At 42.2% G+C, this 23,117-nt stretch overlaps 1 protein-coding gene across 1 annotated transcript in view; it reads left to right on the top strand.

The window, feature by feature from the left end:
• Window positions 1-23,117, top strand: part of igdcc3 (immunoglobulin superfamily, DCC subclass, member 3) — a 69,166-nt gene that overhangs the window by 23,196 nt on the left and 22,853 nt on the right. The window contains exons 3-6 of the mRNA XM_055230013.1: window positions 8,531-8,675; window positions 11,160-11,290; window positions 11,578-11,715; window positions 18,206-18,364. Of these exons, the coding sequence (XP_055085988.1) occupies window positions 8,531-8,675; window positions 11,160-11,290; window positions 11,578-11,715; window positions 18,206-18,364 (573 nt within the window). The remainder of the gene's footprint in view (window positions 1-8,530; window positions 8,676-11,159; window positions 11,291-11,577; window positions 11,716-18,205; window positions 18,365-23,117) is intronic.

Here is a 23,117-nt window from a genome sequence, read left to right as displayed (position 1 = left end):
GGTAAGTGGGTGTGATGTGGATAAGGGCGTTTGGGGGCGCTGTTGCGTTTGTCCCTAAAGTGTCTGCTGAGTTGTCTGAATAATAGTAATATTAATATTCACACGTGTGTTAATTTATCAGATTATCTTTGATGCATTTAGGACGTGATGTCGTTGTTTGGAATGTTAAATATTTTCTGTAGGGAATGTTTTGTGAAGTACACTGTACTTTATATTCCAATACAAAGTATAACCACAATTTCAGTTGGGGCAATTATCTAATTGCAAAGGCTGCTATTATTTAGACAACAGAACTCCACTCTATACGGCAAATTGTCCTGTCTTTTTATTAAAAAAAATAAAATCTATAAACATGTCCTGAAATGCATGATTGTTGTGCTCGAGTCGCTTTTCTCTTTGAGCGATCCAAAACAAATCTCCTGCCTTCTCGTGGTTTAAATAGAAAGAACCACGGCTGTGTCAGATTTCAGTGAACGCTAACTGGATTATTATTAGTCAGAATGTTTATAAATCAGATTCATTCAACAAATTAGCTGCGATGTTGATGTGATTTGTACGGCGACACAGACTCTTAAGGGGCTGTTTTCAGATTGTAAGATTCAGAAAACTACCAAAGAGGCCAATTTGTTTCTATTGACTACAGCCTCCAGCGATATTTTATAAAAGCAATTACTTTTCAAAATGTCTTTATAATTAGAAGCACGCCCAGGTATGTCTAAATCTTCGCCGGGAGCCAATTGTCAACTTAAAGCTTCTCCAGTAACGAATTCAAATTAAAAACAACCTTGTTTTGTGCGAATGCTTTGACAGTGGGGAAATAATGCTTTTAATTTTGCTCAAAGGGACACTTTTCTTTACTGCGCTTGCAAATAAAACAAAACACATTTTTGTGAGCAATAACTGCAGCCTTGTTGCTTCCTTTACCTCGACTGTTCGGCCTAATAGCAGCCATCAATCTCCCCGTATTTAACTTAGTCCACAGTGTCTCTCGTATTGATCAGCCCGATAAACTAAAGGACAGTCACATCGCCAGAAAGTCTAATGCAAACCAGCCTGAACAAAAGAGCCTATTACAACAACGGGCTCGTGAAATTGTACTGATATATGAAAGTAAAATGGGCCAAAGGGCAGAGAGGATTTAGGAAAACACTGGAAATGTATTCATAAGAAGAACCAAGCCATTAATTGAAGTCGGCAGATTGTCTGTGTCCTTTGGTTGACATTTCGCTGATCTGTGTGGGATAATGTGCCATTTGTTACGACGCAGAAAGATCACCGCAGTGACGTGTGAGTCCGGGACGCTGTGTTTGTGAATACCATTTCTGAGAATACATGAAATATGCATCAGAATAATGTCTCATGGAGCGCTCCCCTTCACAGAGTGTTATTTTTAAACCAACACCGGGCGCTCGTGTCTCATACTGCAACTTTTATCGATTCAGATACTTAAGGCGGATCTCTCACTTGTGGACGTCGGTGTGAACATTGAGAAAGTGACATTGAATTATGAGACTGCAGAGGAACTATGCGATAAACTGTAGAAAAGTCATGTACTTTATAGAAAACCTTATAGAAAAGATGTGTCACGATAAACTTTGAAGTGAGAGATGTCGTTACACAACATTTCATGATTAGGATTCATCATATTTTCATCTTATTTTGATAATTGTAAGTGTTATCTGGACAATACAAACTTTATAATGTTTTTAAGACACATATTCTTTATTTAGAAGCCTTCAGTCATTATACTTCAGCGTTTATATGAATATGGTGAACATGGACCAGTGGATTCACTCACTGCATCAACAGATCAGTGTGTGGAGGAAAAACAACTTTCTCCAGATAAACTCAGACAAGACTCAAGTTCAAGTCATCATCTTTGTCCCACAGAAACATAAAGTGTCACCTCCAGTCTCTCTCTCTAAAACCTTCAAATCAGGCGAGAAATCTAGAGGTAATAATGGACTCAGACTTGAACTTTAACAGCCACATCAAATCAATAACATCTGCAGCTTTTTACATCTAAAAACATGTCAAAAATCAAAAGTAAACTGTCCAAACCAGACTCAGAGAGACTTATCCTGCATTTGTGTCCAGTAGATTAGACGACTGTAACGTCCTGATCACTGGACTCTCCAAATGAGCCACAGAACAGAACATCCAGAACATCCAGAACATCCAGAACATCCAGAACATCCAGAACATCCAGAACATCCAGAACACTGCTGCTCGGGTCAGGACTAGAACCAGGAAGTACTTCACACATGTGTCCTGTGGCTCCTGTGGCTCAGAGACAAATAAACTTGCGTTGCCCATTTGTCTGATAATGTATTTGTCTTCTCTGCAAACGACTTTATACCACTGGCACAGTAACCCTAAACGACTAATTTACCATATTCGTGCAATGTTGTTCCGGAAGTAGCCGTGGGAGCCGCCATCGTCGTTTAGTTTGTATTATTTTGCATCGTAACAGCAAATCAGTTCTATACAGAGGCGTTTTAAAGCCTTCAGAGAATCAGTGCAGTGTTGACCTGTTGCTCACACGAACACTGAACATTTCACACAAATCAACACTACTTTATATCAGATTTTAGCGGCTGAACGTTTCTCAAACTCTCCACTGAAATGAATCAGATTCCCACTTAACTCAGAAGTGCCGCCACAAAGAAAGCACAGTTTAGTTGCATTTATTGAGCAGAGAGCAGAGCAGAATAAGGTCAGGAATAACTCAAAGCTTTTTATGATTCAATCTTCAACAGCTCAAATCTTATGGCACTGCAAGAAATGTCTCAACTTTCCCTGTAAAGTAAAGGTATTCATAATAAATACTGATCTTTACATCATTTTGTTCCAGTGGTCAATTAGTATAGTTTTATTTTAACACATGTATGCAGAGATGTAGAGTTTTTATTTAAACGAGCGTACGCAAAGATGTACAAAAACCCAGCTGTCAAACCAAGGTTCTTTTTGTGCCCTATAGATTGAGTTTATTTTATATAAAGAATCATTTTCCACTCAGCACACACAATACGGTAAATAATCCATATCAGCATTCGTGTCTTCGTACTGTCTTTGTTACACGTTATGCCCCGAGACCTTGATATGTTATTGGGGCAGTTCGGTAATGGCTGTGCTTTTATACTGTTGCTCCTGGCAAAGAATTCACTCCACTCTGCGTCGGCCGGTTGGTCTCACTGAAAAGGGTTTTGGCCTTGTGGGACGGTATAGGTTTGATAGTGCGTGCGTTTAAAAGCATATCCATATAGACTCTATTATACCCCCCATATTGGCTGTGCATCTTTCAATCTAAATGATCAGAGAAGCTGTTTGATGAGGTCCATACTGTCATTATTTCCACGTGTGCATCAGCCACCTGAGCCCCGTGCGTCCCAGATGTGCGTCTTCGGCAGCGCTAAGGCGGTGACACGGTGCGATGTCGATGTGCCGAAGCATTAAAAGAGGCGAATGGGAGTGCGGAGGCAAAGACAGAGCTTTCCGTATGCATTTGAAGCCCTTCTCTTTCTGCAGGTAATAAGCATCACGCACCACCAAGCAGGAGATTGATCACACAAGTGCCCATGGCTTGGATATGGGCTGGTAGAGTGGGGGGTGTAAAGAGGTTGGAGGTGTGGTGGAGGGTGTAGAGGCGAGCGAGGAGCCAATAAAATATCACATCTGCATTAAAATACCATCTCAAGGGTCCTGGTACAGAGCTCGCTATTTTAGGGTGATGCCTGTTTAAAGCCTGTTGAAGTGTGCGCTCGCCACGCCGGAACAGCACATCGCATCGTGCCGGGGATCTTTATTATTTATGGGCCGCTATCTACTGGTTTACCGCGACACAGGGGGGAGGTGGGAGAGAGAGCGGGGGGTGGGGTGGTCTCGGCAATCATCACCGCTGTTTGAACAACATGTGCTTAATGATGTCACGGGCTTGAGAGGGCTCGGAGGGGGGCGGGGCCTAAGGGGTAAAGAGAGAAAACGGTTGAAATGTACTCGGAGGGGTGGGTTTGAGGGGGGGCGGGGGTGAGTCGTGTCCTACTGGAGGGAGGGAGGGCAATGACATTAGAACATGGGGTTACTGGAGCTATCCGGAATAGCAGCAGGTTTGAATGGTGCTGCGGGATGTGTGGCCCTTCTCCTGGCATCATTACCTCTGTCATATCAATGAATCATCCGCGGCGCAGAACAACACGAGCACACGAGCGCGCTTTGAGGAGAAAAATAAAAAAAAAAGGCCCTCGCCACTCGATGGGTTTCATCTGACAAGGCAGAGTTGTCACAGACATTATCTTGATTGTTAATTATCCGCAGGTCCGTGTGTGTGTGCGGGAGTGTGTTTAACAAAGCTATAAAGAAAAGGATCATTACTTTGGAGCTATTAGGCAAAAAATAATTCAGAGAGGGTCATTCAAATAATCACCGTATAATCTACAGTTCTTCATTAGATACATGAGCGGCTGCGATTGGGGAAGGACGCGGGCTTGTTGTACATGAGCAGTAGTGTGGAATTGAAGCATGGGAAGATTCATCAATATTGACTGGCCTCAAATCCAATAACCAGTGATTATAAATGTGTACCCACATTAATATTTCAGCCCTGTGTCTCCGGGGCAACACGCCGCGTACAGCACATCAGTTGTAGTTGTTTTGTCAGTGTTTGGGTTGCACGTGATGGGAAGTGCATCTCACTTGTTGTCTCTTATTAAATGCCCAGAGTTGTGTCTGATTTACAGTGAGGCTCTCTGTCTAAATCACCACGCAGCACATTGGCTGTCTCTGACCTTCCCTCATATTACTACATCGCTCATTCTTCTTTTGTGCTTGTCACTGAGGAAGCATCAAACATGTGCTGCACAGCCATCTCCTCGCTGTGAACTTGTGTATGGATTTCTTTTTAGTATGCACCCCAGCCTTTCGCTCCCTTATTGCAGTAATTAGACGTGCTCCATTTAAGCCAGCAGCGTCATGCTGCTAGTGGACAGTCTTTAATCATGTGTGATTGTCTGTCAACGGCTTGCAAAGGAAGAGTGAAAAACAATAGGAAAGCAGTGTTGCAGCGGCTGTGCGGATGAGTGATAGAGCCTCATGTGTGTCCGCCTTCTCCACAGCAGCACGCTGCATCGATTTAGCGCCGTGTTTCTGTTGAAGCAGCTCTTTGAATGTGTATGTGCATGAGCTCTGGCCATCACTTTAAACCCTATAACCCCTTAACAGTAAAAAGCAGGTGCACAATGCAGATTACTAAAAGCTATTTTCCTTTACATGCTGCATTACAACTTCAGTGGCCTCTCTATGTGTTTATCTGCATAAGTAAGCCCATTGTTATTTTTTCAATTGTGTCTTTGGATGTGCATGTCGATAGGAGCAGGGGTGTGGGCCTCTTAGAGCAGACATGTTTTATGCATGAGTGCCAGGGGTGGGGCCCGTTAGGGGGGCTGTCCATGGACACCATGACTACTTGGCAAAGATGCTTAAGAAAGCTCCTGTGGGTACTGGTCCTCTTTTTAACTCCTTTGTTCTACTGCATTCAAGTGCATTTCTGCCTCTCGCTGCTTGTCCCCATGCTCCTTTGACTGGGCTGTGCAAACAGCAGCGCAGTGCACAGCCTCGCATGTGCGCACTCATGCATGTGTGTGTCTTCATTTACGCTGTATTCCAGGACAGCGCTGTGCTTTGATGACATTAGTCACTGTGAGCCGCCGGTTTCTCTACATTTTGTTATAAGATTCTTTGGATGCCTTCAGGGCTTCAGCTCGGCAAGTGTCTGCCCCAGGCATTGTGCTGCTGCAAGACCAAGAGGATCCCTGCCAACACCTACAGTAGCAAAGAAAAACAGCCAAGGGATCGTCTTCCTCCCATTATGCTCAGCCCTGAATATATTCACAATGTACTAAGTTGTGGTTCGGGGTTTCTGGGTTCATTGCAGCAGGGAAGCACTTCTCATGTCAGACTCAGGATGTGCTGCTCGACGTATAAAATATGGTGTACTTTGTAATGTTTCCTCTAGTGTTCTGTGTGCGGCCTAAAACACTTTATGGCGGGGCTGTGAGTCCCATGTGGAGGAACGGGGCCCTGGAGATCAGCACTTAAACTCAAATCTCTCCGGTGAGACGATAAAAGTACGGCCTCAAATCACAAAATACATGTGCTGGATTTGAGACGGTTTCGGGACTTGTTAGAAGGAAAAAAAAGTCTAATTGGATATATATGTGTGTGGTGTGAAACAGGAAGAATGGTGAATTAGCATGGTTAAATTTTCATCACACCTTTCCCATACGCTGTCAGAGCTAAGGTCATGTCGTGTTGCTGAATGCTGCGCCTCTCATTAGGACACAGAGTGGCATAATCGCAGTGTTAGACAGTGACCCCTCCCTGCGCCGGAGAAGTAATGGCACTCCAATGCAAGTGATATCTCCATTCAAACTACTCTTTATACACCTTAATGTATTAAACTGTGGAAATCTACATCAAATCACAACATTATATGACTGTTGAATAAAGAAAACTGCGAGGTATCGGCCAACAAATGTCTCGTTGACTCTGATATAACGATCTCGAGTGCATTCACGTCGGACGAACCGCAAGGACGTATTTGTAAATAAGCTTTGCGCTGCCCGACTGTACGCGTAGCCACCGGGAGGGACAGGAGGTTATGAAATAATAAGGGGACCATCCTTCTTGTTATGCTAACTGTGTTCAGATGAGTCCTTCGTTCGCTCATTTAATTACGGTTGACATTTAAATAAGCGCACTTGTGTTGGAGAAGGTGTATCGCAACTATACGCCGGAAGAAGACTCTCTGCCTAATTGAGTTTGTCGTGGACTCCACCTCGCGCGCCGCCTTTGTTGCACAGGGGGCTTTAGTATGTGAAGTGCAGCCGGATGAGCGTTGCTTTTCTAATACAAATACTCCTGCGCGGGCATAGATGCATGTGTGAAGAGCGAGTTAGCATTTCAAAAACGAGTCGTACATCCATCACATCTCTATAGTTTCATTGTTAGTGATGGGAGATCATATGTGTCCGTACATCGTAACTACATTCTGCCAAGGACGACATCCAGCTTTACTATAACGAAGAGAATGTGCTCTGGTGACGGACGAGATAATACAACATGTGGAAATATGTCTTTAAAAGTTATCTGAAGGTTTTCGAGTGAGACTATTGGACTAAAAAGAAGTATCGACTACTTTTTAATGTACTTAATTCATATAAAAGGCCTGATACAAACGGCGCGCTGATACAAACCCGGATTAGATTAAGTCTTAAGTCCAATTATCATTCGTTCTATTGGCGTTCAAACCTTTAAACCCCAAGCTGCAATAACATAAAGTTGCCACACGGACGTAATAAAACCGGCGTACGTGTACTCCGTGTTGCATTTTGTGTCGGACAATCATTTCAGAGCGATGTCATCGGGGTCAAGGTCACACACGCATTTCTATTGACGTGCTTTTCATTTCCAAGTCAAAGGAATATTCTAGTCAAATGGGCACAGCTTATTGCATTAAATATGTCCTTCATTCAGGAAACAACGATTGCGAGTTCTTTCGGGGTTTTTTTCCTTTCTATTCTCCATTGGCACCTGAGATTTAAAAAAAAGAAGAAAAAAAAGGATTTGTCTCTTTAGCGGACGAGTTAGCTGTATGTTTGTAAAATAATTAAACTGCAAACTATATTATGTCCCAAATGAACTCAGAGAAGCGACTTTTTTCCGAAACTGGTTGCGTCTTTTCTAGTTTTCAAAGGATGAGATGAGCTCGTCTTGGCAAAGTTCCTCTCACTGTATCATGTTTTCTTGTTTTGATCCGTCTCTCCGTCACATTTATATGCATTGTTTCAGAGCGTCACTTACTGCCACAACAAATGCACTTTCCAGCAGAGATAGTTAAACCCGATATAGCTTTCTATCTGAAAAATACAAGCCGACGAACAGAACCGCTAATGCAGTCCCACTCCATCTGGGAAGATTGGATTTCCTTCTAAGATTAGACCAGGCTACGGGGAGGTTATTTAGGGAAACTTTTATTTGCAGGCGATAAATGTAGTCTCTTTTACATGCCATAAGTTTACGCTGGCTGCAGTGTGTTCTCATTGTGTAAACTCATTTGTCTGGGAGTTAAGAGAGCAGCGTGCACTTGCAGAGATGAGAGTCGCACTTTATTTCAAGAACCATTACCGGAGCCCCGCATGAGCCGACTATACAGCAATTTTTAACCAACCTCATTTTAGCCAGTCAGTATTCACACGCTGAGAATCATCATCCCTTATCTCCACTGCCTGGTGTAATGTATGTTAATAAATGCATATACGCACGCGTCAAACTGTGTCCAAGCGAAGCAATTTCACTAGCCCCCCGCTGACTAAATTAATATGTGTTTGAGGGCAAAATAAACTTGTTAGGGCCATTGGTTATGTACACTGTTTTAGGCATATATATATTTTTAGACTGAGCTCACGCGGCGATTGTAGTTGGACTCTGATATTTTTGACCTAAAAACACTCTCTCCTCTCGCTCTTTCTTGCAGCTATGGCGGACTTCCACGTCCAGCCCGAGTCAGTGCAGGCAGAAGAAGCTGGAGTGGCCCGGTTTCAGTGCCAGATCCACGGGCTGCCTGAACCGGTCATCAGCTGGGAGAAAGACGGGCTCCCTGTGGACACCGGCGACAACAGGTGAGCTCGAAGTGAAGACTCAGACAGCACCGAGACATGGACTTAAAGACGTACTGTGCTTGAGCAGGCTGTATAATTATAATCTATGACACCCGTGGATCATTATGTTATGATTTACACATTTGAAATCGCAATATTTGTGTAAAACGACTTAATAACGGAAGTGAGTTTGCTGATTTTCGCGTTAGAAAACCACGGTGCCCAATGGGAGCTGACGTTAACGTAAAACGGCGTCAGAACAAAGAGCTGTGAAGTTGTTGGCACCTCCGATAGACAGCTGCAGATCACGCTAGCAGATTTTTTATCATTTGTACCAAAATAACTACGAAACATTGCAGAATCAGATGTGTATCACTGAAGAAGAAAGTAAAACTGGAGAACAAAGTGCGTACGTCACAGTGGGAGTGCGCTGGCGGCGGTGAAAACGGTAATATGACGTCTTGAAATGTCGCTCAAACATGCACAAATCTCAATACAACTATGAGAAGGTAAACTATGAGAAGATGAAGCAGCTACAGCATGGGTAAAAGCTCTAAAAATATCTAAAAATATGTTACTGTCATTACGGTCATGTGCTTACGTCGCCCTCGAAGACGACCAATCAGAGCGCATCAAAGGAAAAATAAAGATGCATATGTAAAATACAGGAAGTTGTGTGAAAAAAAAAGGTAAAAGTACATGATGATACTTCCTTTAACTTGATTTTTATGGCTAAAAAATGAAAAAAGTCTAAGGATTAAAGGGTTAATCACTTATCCTAAACACGAAGAATTTAATAATAATATAATAATGCATTCGTCTCATACTTTTTTTGTGCATTATTCATTTGCTCCATATTTTGTGGTGGTCGCCTCGGGGTAAAAATACAAAAGTGAAGCTGTCAATCTGCACCATTAACACCTCCAACCAGCAGCACCACTCACTCCACTTCACTCTGTGCATGAATCCTCTGCTCTTATGTAGCTTTAAAAACATAATCATTTTACCATCTCCATGCAAACAACATGTTTTTCTTCGTTCTCTACAATCTTACTTCTAGAGTGTGTTTATTATTCAGGCTAAACTCTCGCCTTGACATTTAAACTCTCTCGGAGACAGTTGTGAGAGCTGTAAACTAAAGAAATCCTTCTATAACGTACACCAGGGCTCAGACTTTTTCAGTATGTGAGCTACTTTAAAATGATCGTGTCTGAAAGATCTACCACCTAATACAAAAATGTTACATATATTTATTTGTAAATGTATTATGAATTCTTACATGTACAGTGCATTTTCATGTACTTTGCACAACGTCATGAGATAAAACTGCACAACACAAGTGAACTTCCTACATGTTCATAATTAGTTGAATGATGATTTCTGCTCTGACACTGAATAGAATCAGTGAGGGATGCAGAGTTCAGGCAGAAGCTTCTGACAGACAGGAGTAAAACTGCATTTTTCGTTTGAAAGTGATAACAGAGATAATCATGTGGATTATGGTTTTGTCTTTATAGCCATAAAAATCATGGCTATAATCATAAACGAAGTATCAGAATTTACTGCATTTTCACACAACTACTTCTATTTTACACATCCATCTGTATTTTTTCTTTTACGCATCGAATAAATGAGTGAAAATCCCCACAGCCCCGCGCTCTCATTCGTTGCCTTTGAGGGACAACAGAGGCAGATTTACTGTAATGATGGTAAAATATTGAGATAGCCCCATGTCTCCACTTTGAGACGCCGTTTGAATTTACATGAGAGCACGACTGGGCGCGGAGTTACGCTGCTGGAAAGTCCGCAACCGCGCTCTATCGGCGACGATAGGATCCGACGCTATAGGGTTAAACTAACTCGCGCTTGTTTATGCAGCGCCCATGATGTGACCTCGGGTCAGGTGTAATCTGACTGTCCTGTATATTAGTCATGTGACTGGATGGATGACGGGACGTGATCTACACAAAATGCCTTCTCGATCGACTGGTAGATCGCGATCGACGTAATGAACACCCCTGACGTACAGTATTTGACAACATATCTGCAACTGCAAAAGCAACAAACTACAGGAAACACTGCGTTTATATAAAGACAGATTAAACGTGTGAATCATGAGTTTAATCTGCCTTTTTGTGCATGAAATAAATATAAAAACTGCAGTATCTTCAGCTCATTCACTCACTCCTTTCATTTAAATCCTTATAATCTAAATAAAATGATTGCTAACGATCGACTACTAAGACACCATCAACTGATTAATAAACGAATAAACGGACTAAAGGACTGTGACCCTAGAAAACAGTAAAGGATCATTCGTTTATTGCGTTCTAATTGATTTTCTAAAGGATAAATGCATCACTTTAAGCCACAATAATACAAACACAGGTCCACATGAGATCGTAATTAGATTCCACACGGTACACCTTGTTTTACTTTTTCATTTAAACGGCTCAAACCTCTCCGCTGATAATAACCGCGTTGTTGTTGTTGCTGTTGTTGCAGGTACACGCTGCTGCCCACGGGCGTGCTGCAGATCACAGGGGTGCGGGGGGAGGACAGGGGGAGGTTCTGCTGTGTGGCCCATAACAGCGCCGGAGTGAAGCACAGCACAGAGGCGCTCCTTACTATTTCAGGTACGCTCAATAAAAGCCACACGAGTCTTACATACAGTGCATTTCATTTACAGTTAATAGCGTGTGTGAATCAGCCTTGAAACGCTTCTGTTCTCTCGCCATCATCGCAAGAATACAGCGAGGTCCATTCTTCTTCTTTATCTGCTACAGCATTTTTTCCACGTTTCATTGTTGGCCTGTCCGATGGCAGAGATACAGTGCACTGAGTTAATGCTCTGTGAAGAAATCCAATTAAAGCATGCCCTGCACCAAACTCACCGCTGTCGTGTCCACTCCTGTGTCTGCAGCCTCACAGTCCGCCGTGTACAAAGAGCCCATGATCCTGGTCGGCCCGGAGAACCTCACCCTCACCGTGCACCAGACGGCCATTTTGGAGTGCATCGCCACGGGATACCCTCGGCCCATCGTGTCCTGGAGCAGACTAGGTATGACCGGCGTTGTCCCTTGTGTGCGTTTTGTTTCAGCGGATCAAGTGGCGATGTTTAAATCCACATGAAAATTTGATCATTTTCTCATTTCCGGTGGTTTTTGAAGTGTCGTGCGAGCAGTGGTCACTCGTTTATCGGAAAATAACCAGCGAAATCCACAAAGTAGCGTTGTTTTTCACGTTTTTTCTATATGTTTTTGGCTGTAAAACCCCTCACCACACACTTTATACACTTTTCTCACACAGGCGTTAACATTTTCTCACATTTCTCTCTCGTTTAAACTCTCTCAAAGTTCAAACCTTCGTAGGCGTCTTTGTCGGTGCAGAACGTTTCATCGACATTGTGGGTTTTGTCGGGGAGAAAACAAATTGCAAATGTACAGCACTTCAGCCAATCAGGACGCAGAACACAACGGTCTAGAGTTCATTAGCCAATCAGGACGCACAACACAACGGTCTAGAGTTCATTAGCCAATCAGGACGCAGAACACAACGGTTTAGAGTTCATTAGCCAATCAGGACGCAGAACACAACGGTCTAGAGTTCATTAGCCAATCAGGACGCGGAACACAACGGTCTAGAGTTCATTAGCCAATCAGGACGCGGAACACAACGGTCTAGAGTTCATTAGCCAATCAGGACGCGGAACACAAAATGCACACTCATACGCTGTAAAAAAACAAAAAAAACATGCAAAATCATACTAAAATTAGCTGTACTTATAACTGAAAGGTTTTTATTCTGCCTCTTCTGTCTTAATATCAATTTTATGATGATTATTTATGTTTTGATTTGTGGGATTTTAATATCTTTCTTATTCTGTAAAGCACTTTGAATTACTTTGTGTACAAATTGTGCTGTACAAATACACGAAACAGTGAGACCGTGAAAGGTGAAACGTGAAATACTGAGAGACAACTGTACTGCAAATAGATAAGAATAGATAAAAACTGAAAGATTTATTATTGTTATTTTAAAATTCACTGCACATCCAGCAATAATTATTCTAAAATCTATCACTCATTAACTGACATCAGGTGTTTTTTGACGATCATTCCTGTTGTGCACGTAAAGACACACTAAAAAAACAGATTTAATTTCTGGTTTATATGGTTTATATTCTCAGTATCTGTATAAACGTACCCAGCGTCTTAAAGCCTCACAGTGTGGCGTCACCAACGTGCACCACGAGAAGTCCTGGGGCGAAACGACAGTGAATATCATTACGGGTTGGTGTTAGCTCAATAGCAGGGTTAATGTAAATGAAAACGAAAAGAAATAGTAGTTAAATGCTTTATATTTCAGCAGAAGTACTCAAGAATACTACACAACACCAATTATGAAATGATAATGATGCTCGCACTCACATTAAACCCCGTAATTGCGTGGTTTTAATTTAATAGAGTGTTTTCAGAGGTAAATCTAAACATCTTTTGCAAATTTACTGAGCTGTAGTTGAACAAACACCTACTTTTTCCTGCAGCGAGGAGATACAATTGAGTCATTTAGTGCAATCAGCCATAAGCATTTGACGCTATGTACGCCAAATGAACGCGCTATGAGTGGCCATTACCGAAGGCTTGTCATCGCTCTCAAGTCGTCTACTTAATGGGAAAAAGCGTTTATATAATGTAAAGACGATGGAACTATTGCCAAGTGTGGGCTGCACAGTTGATCAGATTTAAATTGAAATAGACGTGTTTTTATAGTCAGTGTTAACTTTTTTAAATCGAGGTGTACTGTTATTCTCATGTCAGTAAAAAAGAATGTGATTTGTTGCAGAGACTGACTGTTTTTAGTGTTAAATGGAAATCTTTACAAGTGTGTACGGTGTTCCGTCTTTTATCTTGGGGGTTATGTTAAAAAAATACCCTGCAATAGGGAAATCCGCGCAGTAGAAAGCTTTATTTTTACGATTATTGTATGTTTTTGTCTGTAAAACCCCTCACCACACACTTTATACACTTTTCTCACACATTTTCTCACATTTCTCTCTTGTTTAAACTCTCTCAAAGTTCAAACCTTCGTAGATTTAAAAAAAATAAGCTCAGTATTTTAGAATAAAACCAAATACTTTTAGAAATACTGTAACAAACTGAATTCTAATGATCAAACTACAAAGTTGGACACATAAGAAATGATTAATAGTGACTCAGGCGTATTTCGATGTTCCTCTGACCACGCCTCTTCCTCTGACCGCGCCTCTTCCTCTGACCGCGCCTCTTCCTCTGACCCCGCCTCTTCCTCTGACCGCGCCTCTTCCTCTGACCGCGCCTCTTCCTCTGACCGCGCCTCTTCCTCTGACCACGCCTCTTCCTCTGACCACGCCTCTTCCTCTGACCACGCCTCTTCCTCTGACCGCGCCTCTTCCTCTGACCACGCCTTGCTGCACGTGTCTTTTTCCGAGTGAAGAACATAGTTAATTTCCGTGCACAGAATCACTTTTGAGTCCAAAGCGTTTCTTGAAATTTGTCAAAACAACCATTCCCTTGTTGGCGTTAAATGTTCTTGGTGCGTAAAAACGGCTCATCGATGGCGTGGGTTCCACATCGTCCTGCTCTCGCTGTCAGCAAACGTTTCATAAAGCGTTTCATCCTTTGCGCGGATCATGTTCGTATTCGGCGTAATGTTGTTTTCCCTGCAGTCACTGATCCTCAAAGCTAAAGCCGACTCCATCCTCGCGTCTTGTTTCTGTTTCAACCTTTTCCTGCTGTCGTCCTCGTGTTATTTTCCTCTTTGTGATGAACCCATGATTCATTTATTCTACAATGGCGCCCCCTACAACCGCAGAACTTCTACCTTCTCCCAGCGCGTCCCGAAGTCCAGAACTTTTTCTACGATGTTTAGCGTCTTCCTCGGTCTTTTGGGCTCGGACGTAGGCGCCTTTGACGGTGCAGAACTTTTCATCGACATCGTGGGTTTTGTCGGGGAGAAAACAAATTGCAAACAAGCAGCACAAAAAACAACAGCACTAAAAAACTAAATCTGCGAAACAGCGAGACCACAAAAGATGAACCGTGATATCGAGGGACGACTGTACGGCTTATCTTCACGAAATTAATATTAAAAATCATTTGGATTTGTTTACAATAAAATCAAATCGAACCATAAGATTATTGTATTCGCTTTTTGTCATGTTACCCATCGCTAACACGTTTGAATTTCACATTTAGCGCGTTGATTAATGAGTTGTGCGTCCGGTGAGGAGCATTTACACGACTGTATCCACATGCCACTGCTGCATCTTAGCAACAGCAATCTCCTGAACTAATGCACCGCTCCCAAAACGCTCCCGTGCTCAAACTTCCAATTGTGTATACATTGGATGCAGCATTGCGCCTTGGGGCTTAGCGCGGTGTTTGCCAGTGTGTTGATAAATTCATGCTTCACGTGGTCATGAAGTTAAAGCCACTGCTGAGTAATAGCCACGAGGTGCAGCGACAGATACAATGAGTTTTCTGCATTTCCTCCCTTGACTATCACTCACAGTCTGTCGTGACCAATTTTTCAATCTGCTATCTATTTTCTTTACCTATTATCCAATCTTATTTGCTGCACCGAATGTAAATTGCCGCCCCTCCCCCTCGCAGTAAGGCATAATCAGATTGGGGGTATTGCCTTACACAATGTTGCTAGAATGAAAAGCTAACACGATGGGATTTGTATGAATTAGATTACAGCGGGGAGGCTGGGATAAGCTGCATAATGAATCTGATAGTTTCACATCAGTCACTCCTTAATGCCACAGTTTGTTTGCTGCTATTCATCGAGTAGCACAGCCGCCTGCGCTCACTCTTTTCTGGCACTAAGTTAATTAGCAAGGCCCAACTCTGAGAAACTGACGGAAAAAGCTTAAAGAAGAATGAGAAAATGTTCTTATAAAGGCAAGGAAAGAACAAGCTCACTTTTGTTCCGACAAAGACTTCCCTCTCGTGTCTGAGATAATGGAAAACGCATACATTTCGATAAAATACAGGCGTGTCAGACGGTGAAAGCCACTCTGCCGCCAACAAGATGTGATTTATTTCATCTCAATAATTTGTCACAATTAATTATGAATATGTGCCTCTTCGCAATCTATCACCGCGGATTACAATCTGTCCGACCAAACTGCAGTATTTTTCACGTGAGACAAAAGCTCTCAGCTCGACCCGGCTCCACAGCGAGGACTGACATTCACCTTTATCGATTATGTCTAAAGGATTTAATGGGCGCTTTGTGAATCGCACTAAGGAAGGCTCTGATAAGGTCTCTTTATCTTCTGTTTTGAGCTATAGTTAGCCAAAACCAAAGATAAGACGCGTAATTCCTTAAGATGTTGGTTGTTAGAATCAGATTAAAAGGAAGTGAATGTGAGATTTTGATTTTAAATTTCATAAACATGCTCTAAAAGCGTCTCCAGATACGAGTTAAACATGTCAGAAGTCAAATACACTTACTGATAACGACTGTAACGCTGATTTATTCTTATTTTGAGAAAACTGGACATGGCGAAGTAGTTTATGTCATAAGTTGGTGTTTTAGTTCCCAGAATGATTATCCAGTCAGAAAGCAAAGAGTATTTCATTTGGGTTGCCAGTTTTAATGGTGAAATCCACTCAATTTGAACCTAAAACGGCTGAGATCTGTTGCACTTGAGTCCAGTTACACGCAGTTAGTAACTTTACTCAAGTGCAAAACACAAAGAACACAGACAAAACTACTTGTATTGATGAATACAACAGGTTTATTAGAAGCAAACGCAATCTGAACAGAGTGAGAACATATAGGCTAAACCCCTGATTAGCAAAGGAACGTGGGAAAAACAGGGAGGCAGCAAACGAGGGACCGGAACAGACTGGGAAATGAAACTGGACTGGGGATAAAAAAGAAAAGAGGCAGAACTGTGACAACTCCAGCACCTGTAGCCCGTCGTTAATCCGTGCTAGTGCAACTTTCGGACCACAGTTTCAAACATAGTCCAGAACTGAAAATGTATTACACTCTGTTCAGCTTTCATCCTTTATTTGCACATCCTAAAATGAAGTCTGGAAGTGCAGTACGTGTGTGTGTGTTTATACTTTTGCAGATAGCCTCAATATCAGAAAGCATACATAATGTTTTGACATGTTTTCACCCCGGCGCACACCATGCATTAAACCATATTATCATGAATTACATTGGAGGACATAAAAGCCTGCCCACTATATGTCCAGAAATCTCCCATTCTCACACGCCCAATCGGCAGCACACAGCTCGCAGAGGCTCGGGGAAGTCGGAGATGGGATTAAATTGCCCCCTTGGCCCCACAGCTAATATCAAAAGCAGAGCCAAGTCATTGTTGTGTGCGCGATGGCAGATAGGAGGCAGAGGAAAGTGTGAGTTTATCATGTAAGTACAGAAGCAGCCAGGATTGTGTGTGGAGATAAGAGATGAGGAGTAGTGGTTATAGTTTGTGGTCTCCAGTGACTGCTCAAGCGTCCCCTGTGTACTGTAACTGGATGAAAGCAATCTACCTCCACACACTGTTTGTTTTGAGGTTTAGCTCAGTTTTGCACCAGGGCTACGCAGAGTTAAAGTAAAAGCAGAGCAGTTTTTATTTGTATTTGGTAGATTTACAGTAAATATTTGGAAAATGTACTTTCTCAGGTCGTATATTCCAGTTTTGCGTCTCTGTCGGAACCAGCGTTTACTTCGTTCGACGCTCAGCTGATGGATTACCACGAGCGTTTGCCATTTGCTGCCTCTCCACTGTTCTTCTTGTATTCAATTATTTTACATCTAATAACTCTGAGTCTGTTCTTTTGATTAATTGACTCAAAGCTGTACAGTTCCTACAACAGCTAATTAGATAGACGGTGATAAACTGATCACGGGAAAAGTGGCGCGTTCTCTTGCGTTCCCTCCGCACCTGGGGCTCTTCGCTCGTCGTCGTTGTGCGTCGGTGCAGGCCTCACGATAATTGTCAGCTGCAGTTTTTGCGTTTGACCTGGTGGAAGCCGCTGATAAGGTTAATTTGGGGACGTTTTTCGGTTTTAGGTTAGTGATTTCTGCACCGGGTCGAGCTGAGAGCTTTTTGACCTGGCGCTGCGTCGTTTTGTCCTGTTTGGCTTATCAGGTCCGCCTTTCATTTGTTACTTTGTTTGGGGCGTTTTAAAGCAAATTAAAATGAACTTAAACTAAACTATTTCACTTTTCGTAACCCGTTTGACTCCTGCGTCGTCTTAAATGTGTTTAATCCACCCGGGTCGCAGCGATCTTCAACAGCCAGTGGACTATAAACAGACAAACCCATGTTGTGTCCACCATCTGCTCGTCTCCGTGCAGGTGTCGGACCCTCCAGAAGATTTATAATACGTAGTTCGCCTTTTAACGGGCAAAATGTGTGCACCCTCCGCTCATTTCCGCTCATCTACTGCATGTAAATCTTGTGCAGATCATCCAGTCTCACTCAGAAAACACGCTCCCTGCCGATCTGATCTTCTCTCTCTTTGTGTATTCTGGGGCAGATGGCCGTCCCATCGGCGTGGAGGGCATCCAGGTGTTGGGCACGGGGAACCTGATGATCTCCGACGTCGGCGTGCAGCACTCAGGGGTCTACGTGTGCGCTGCGAGTAAACCAGGCACCCGAGTCCGCCGCACCGCTCAGGGACGACTGGTGGTTCAAGGTGAGTCCAGGAAAACAAGTTTATTATGGAATCGATTGTAGCTGGTGTGAAATGTACAAGAAGTGACAAACGGATGCAAAAAAGAAAACATTTTCAAGAACCTGTGATCAATAGGAGCATTTATGACCCGTTTACGTATTAGATTTTCAGCTAAAAGAGTGTGACTAACTGAAAAACTGTTGGTTAATGCTCGACTGTGATTTAATTTGACAGGACCTCGTTTATAGCTCACCTTCTGAAGTTCCAGCTCAGTTCTTTCAGGTCAGATTGTGCTAAAACAAGCTCAGATTAAAGCCTAACTTGCGTAACGGAGCTTAAAACCGAGCCGTACCTACAGTTAGCTTCACCTCCTTAAGGAATATCGAAGATCATCAGCTGAAAAGTACGATGTTTTCTGCAGAAACATCAGAAAACATGCGTAATGTTACAGCTTTGGCACCCTCAGCCCTCTGCACACCGCACATAAAGACGTATTATCGTGAAAATACATCGGAGGACATAAAAGCCTGGCCGATATGTCCAATCTCCTTTTCTCACACACCGGTAGCACGCAGCGAAGTCAGAGATGGGATTAAACTACCCCCTTGGCCCCACAGCTAATATCAAAGCAGAACAGAAAGAGATCAACTACCGAAACTCCTCTATACATAGAAACCATAAGCTGTATATATAAATGCATACCCTGCTATAACGTACAGTCTGTTTTTTCAAGTTTTTTCTTTCCAAAGGGTTAAAACGCAGCGTAAATGCACTGAATACGATTTTACAACTTTTCCTCGTGAATATTTCCAACTAAAACTGGATAAAAGTGCTGAAAGTTGCTAAAAAAAATCCCCAAAACCCAGTAGATTCTCAGTTCAGATCTGCAAAATCTCTCAAAGAACTTTTTTTCCAGAGAGTAAAAAACACCCTCTGCGCCAGTATCTTTCCTCGAGTGCACGTATTAGATGAATTAACTTTTTATCCGACTCTTTTTGGCATGCGTTTTGTTCGTGTGGGTGGTGATTAAATTCGCTGTATAACTTGGAAGTGGTGGGAGGTGCAGAGCTGAAAGACTTAAAGGTTTTGCATAAATTTAACCTACTTTATGCCTTCTCTGAATCACGGCCGACAAAAGGGCAGCGTATTAAAATAATGTACGTTTTGGAAGTGCGTTTTCTCCTCGCGCTTTGGGGATGCCTCTAGCCAATGTTGTAAAGGGCAGTGTGAAATCATCTTAATATATTTGATAGTTTTAGGTCATACGAATAACTTAACTGTAACATTAAATTTGGAGCAGGCAAATATTATTATTCTACACTTTAAAAGACATTAATGAAGTATTAGCGGGAACATTTATTTAACACAAAACACTGTCCAGGTCGCACTCCGCCCTCAGTCTTCAGATACAAGCTCCAGGACGCACTACCGAAGAAATCCTTGGTCAAATAAATGTCCCGTACAAAACTTTATCGACTAAAACGGGGTGCAGCACCGGTAAAAAGCTCCCAACGTTCTCAGGATCTTGCAGAAAAACAACTACCATAAATTTCGGACTATAAGCTGCTACTTTTTCCCCCCTGCACTTTGAACAACGGTGCGGCTAATTTATAGATTTTTACTGGCTATCGGCCACCGGGGGGCGCTGTCTAGCTCGAAACGCAAAAGTGAAAGATGTGAGGAAAGATGATGCGCTAAAGAATACGCTAGATTTGATTTTGAACTGTCGTTTTGCGCAAAAACAGCCAAGGACACTGAACAAGATAAAATTAGAGAAGGAAATAGAGCCACTGCGCGTAAGTTTAACCATAAAAGAAGGAAATAGAGCCACTGCGCGTAAGTTTAACCATAAAAGAAGGAAATAGAGCCACTGCGCGTAAGTTTAACCATAAAAGAAGGAAATAGAGCCGCCGCGCGTAAGTTTAACCATAAAAGAAGGAAATAGAGCCACTGCACAAACGTTTAACCATAAAAGAAGGAAATAGAGCCGCTGCACGCAAGTTTAACCATAAAAGAAGGAAATAGAGCCACTGCACATAAGTTTGGCCTTAGTGAACCGATGTGACGTTGGAGGCGGCAGCGGGAAGAACTTAAATGAGTCGATGTAAAAAGACGACAAAAACTTTCAGAGGGAATAAAAGCAGATGGTTCGTGTCGGTGCTGTTTCTTTTTCTAAACCTGCAGCTACAGTCTGTTCATCCCGTCATGTTGGTGCCAATTTTCAGGTACAGTTTGAAAAAAAACACGTCTTAAATTAAAACTAAAAAAAACAAACCTCTGTGTACCATCTTTCTGTGTAAATATTATATTCTGTGTAAATATTATATTCAAGTGCAGCTTATATATGTACAAAATTTACAAACGGGTGCGGCTTATTTTCAGGTGCACTCCATAGTCCGAAATGTATTGTATTTGTACAGAGAAGTACTAGTACACAGTGGTCTAGTCACTCCCAACGCCGCAGTTAACTCACTCCACACTGGAAAATGATTATAATCCCAATAAAATAATGAATGAAATGAAATATATAATACAAAAAATGAGGTGAATGGAGACTTTAATTATGGAGAAACATCGGAGTATATTTCAGTTCACACTCACCACTTTAAAACTGAGTAAAAAAGTAAACAGGACTAAACTAGAGCTAAACCAAAGGAGCAAAGCAAGTCTAAGTAAATATAAACGCACAGGCTCGGATTAATCATAAAGTTACTGTCGTTATTCACAGTTTTTGCATATTTATCATTGCTTAATCATGAGATGTTATCGAAAAAAGGTCTCACCAAATATTTATATCTAACTTACGAACAATTCCGGATAAAACTGAAGACAAATGTGCAAATAAAACCATGACGTTGCCCATCGTAACTCTTTTTATCGTGGCCTTGTGACCCCAGCAGTCTTCTGATCTCGACGCATTAAATCATTTTCTCTTTCTGCTCGTTCTCCCGTGACTTCTCCACATGTGGACTTGATCTTTGATGAATCTCAATGAGCGGGCTGATTGGTTCGGACGTGTGCGCGGGCTCAGCTGTGGGTGGCCCCCGCGCGTTAATTGTCACCAAAGAAGGAAATCTCGGGCGACTGATTTTCTCTCATATCGATCAGAAAGGCCGCACTTTGCCTGGGCCCAGAGCTGCACCGATCCTGATCAATAGTTCATTTTATCTGCCCATCAACTCACAGACAGGACCCTCTTCCAAGCGGCTACAAAGAGGACACGCCGCCGATGTTAATTAGGCGCTAATGTCTTTGTTTTTGTTATTGATGTTTCCACACAAAGGCCGTACAGTTCAGTCATAGAGGAGCGAAATGGAAAACGCAGAAGCTTGTGTGAAGAGTTAATAAAACAACTTAAACCGTGAGCAAACGTCACTCGTTACGGTTTATTTATATGCAATTTTCAAATGTAAAACTGCTGGAAATCACAGTCTGGGTGAAGAACATTCTCTAGAGGACATTTTGCGCGTGTTAAAGCCATGATTAAAAACAAAGAAGCGTAACTATGGTGCATACAGTCTCATTGGGAGTTATTAACATAGAAAGCGGCAAAACGGTGTATTTTCTAAAGTCTCTAGAATCTACAAAGAAATAAACGTACTTGATGACGTTTAGCAATGGTTTTTGAAAGTTTTAGAAGTCTCGTTAAGCCGCTTCAACCCAAAACAACGCGCAATTTTTGCTTCTAAAACTCGACTCGCTTATAAAACTATCAAACGTCAACTCCAAATGCGACGCTACAGTAAATCAATTAGGTCCATTTCTGTTCTGATGTGGAACCAGAGCCAGACGGGTGAAACAAAAGCGCTGGGAGGAGCCGACTGGGCCAAAAGAGAAAAAAACAAGAGTAAGATGGATGGACTGGTCTGCTGATCTAACCCAGAGCCTTACAGGTGCAAATCAATATCCTCCCCTAGCTCCCCGTGACCTTCACCTTTGAGACAGGCCTCAAAGAACAGAAAGACACGCTGAGAAAACCAGAATAAAGAGGGAGATAAATGAACGAGCCATCACACGGTGTCAGCACCCTCCATTCAGCCGCCTTAGGGCCAACGGCGCCGGCCACGCTGGGACAGCCCGAACGCTTACATCGGAAAAGTGTCAGGGGCCATTTTGTCTTTAGGGTGCGGTGGATGAAGAAGGACAGAGGAGCAAACAAGAAATCATGTGATGAATTGATCAAGCTGTCCATAAAAGAAACTTATTTGAGAGATACGATCGGATTGGTTTGTTTGTGGAAACGAGGAGCTGCAGGTGTGTGTCAGTCACAATTCAGACCGAGATCACTAAATAATTAACCCTTTAAGGACTGACTACATTATAGCTCGCCTAGTCTTTTTTTTTTCGTTTTTTAGCCATAAAAATCATGTTAAAGGAAGTATCAACATGTACTTTTGCCCTTTTTCACACAACTACCTCTATTTTACAAATCCATCCTTATTTTTCCATTGACGCATCAAATAAAAGTGTAATACCAGTTTAAGTAGAAGAAAAATATAAAAACGAATGCACTTTTGAGTCACTTTAATGCAAGAAAACAATGAAAATACTATCTGGCCAAATCAGAAACACTTTAAATTACATATATGAACAATAATCAACATTTATACAAGAGATTATGCAGATTGTACTTAGAGTTAGGTTTTTACAGCCCTTTCTATAAAAAAAAGTCAAGCGTTTTTGCAGCTAAGACATAGGTCATATTTTTTGGAATGTCGACTAAAGAATATCTGAAGTTCTGCAGCTTATGAGTTTGTATCTTTGGTCAAATAAG

Source organism: Periophthalmus magnuspinnatus, chromosome 3 (assembly GCF_009829125.3).
Source record: "Periophthalmus magnuspinnatus isolate fPerMag1 chromosome 3, fPerMag1.2.pri, whole genome shotgun sequence".
NCBI classification, from domain to species: domain Eukaryota; kingdom Metazoa; phylum Chordata; class Actinopteri; order Gobiiformes; family Gobiidae; genus Periophthalmus; species Periophthalmus magnuspinnatus.
Note: the sequence above shows the minus strand (reverse complement) of the source record. Positions and strands in the feature narration are given on the sequence as shown.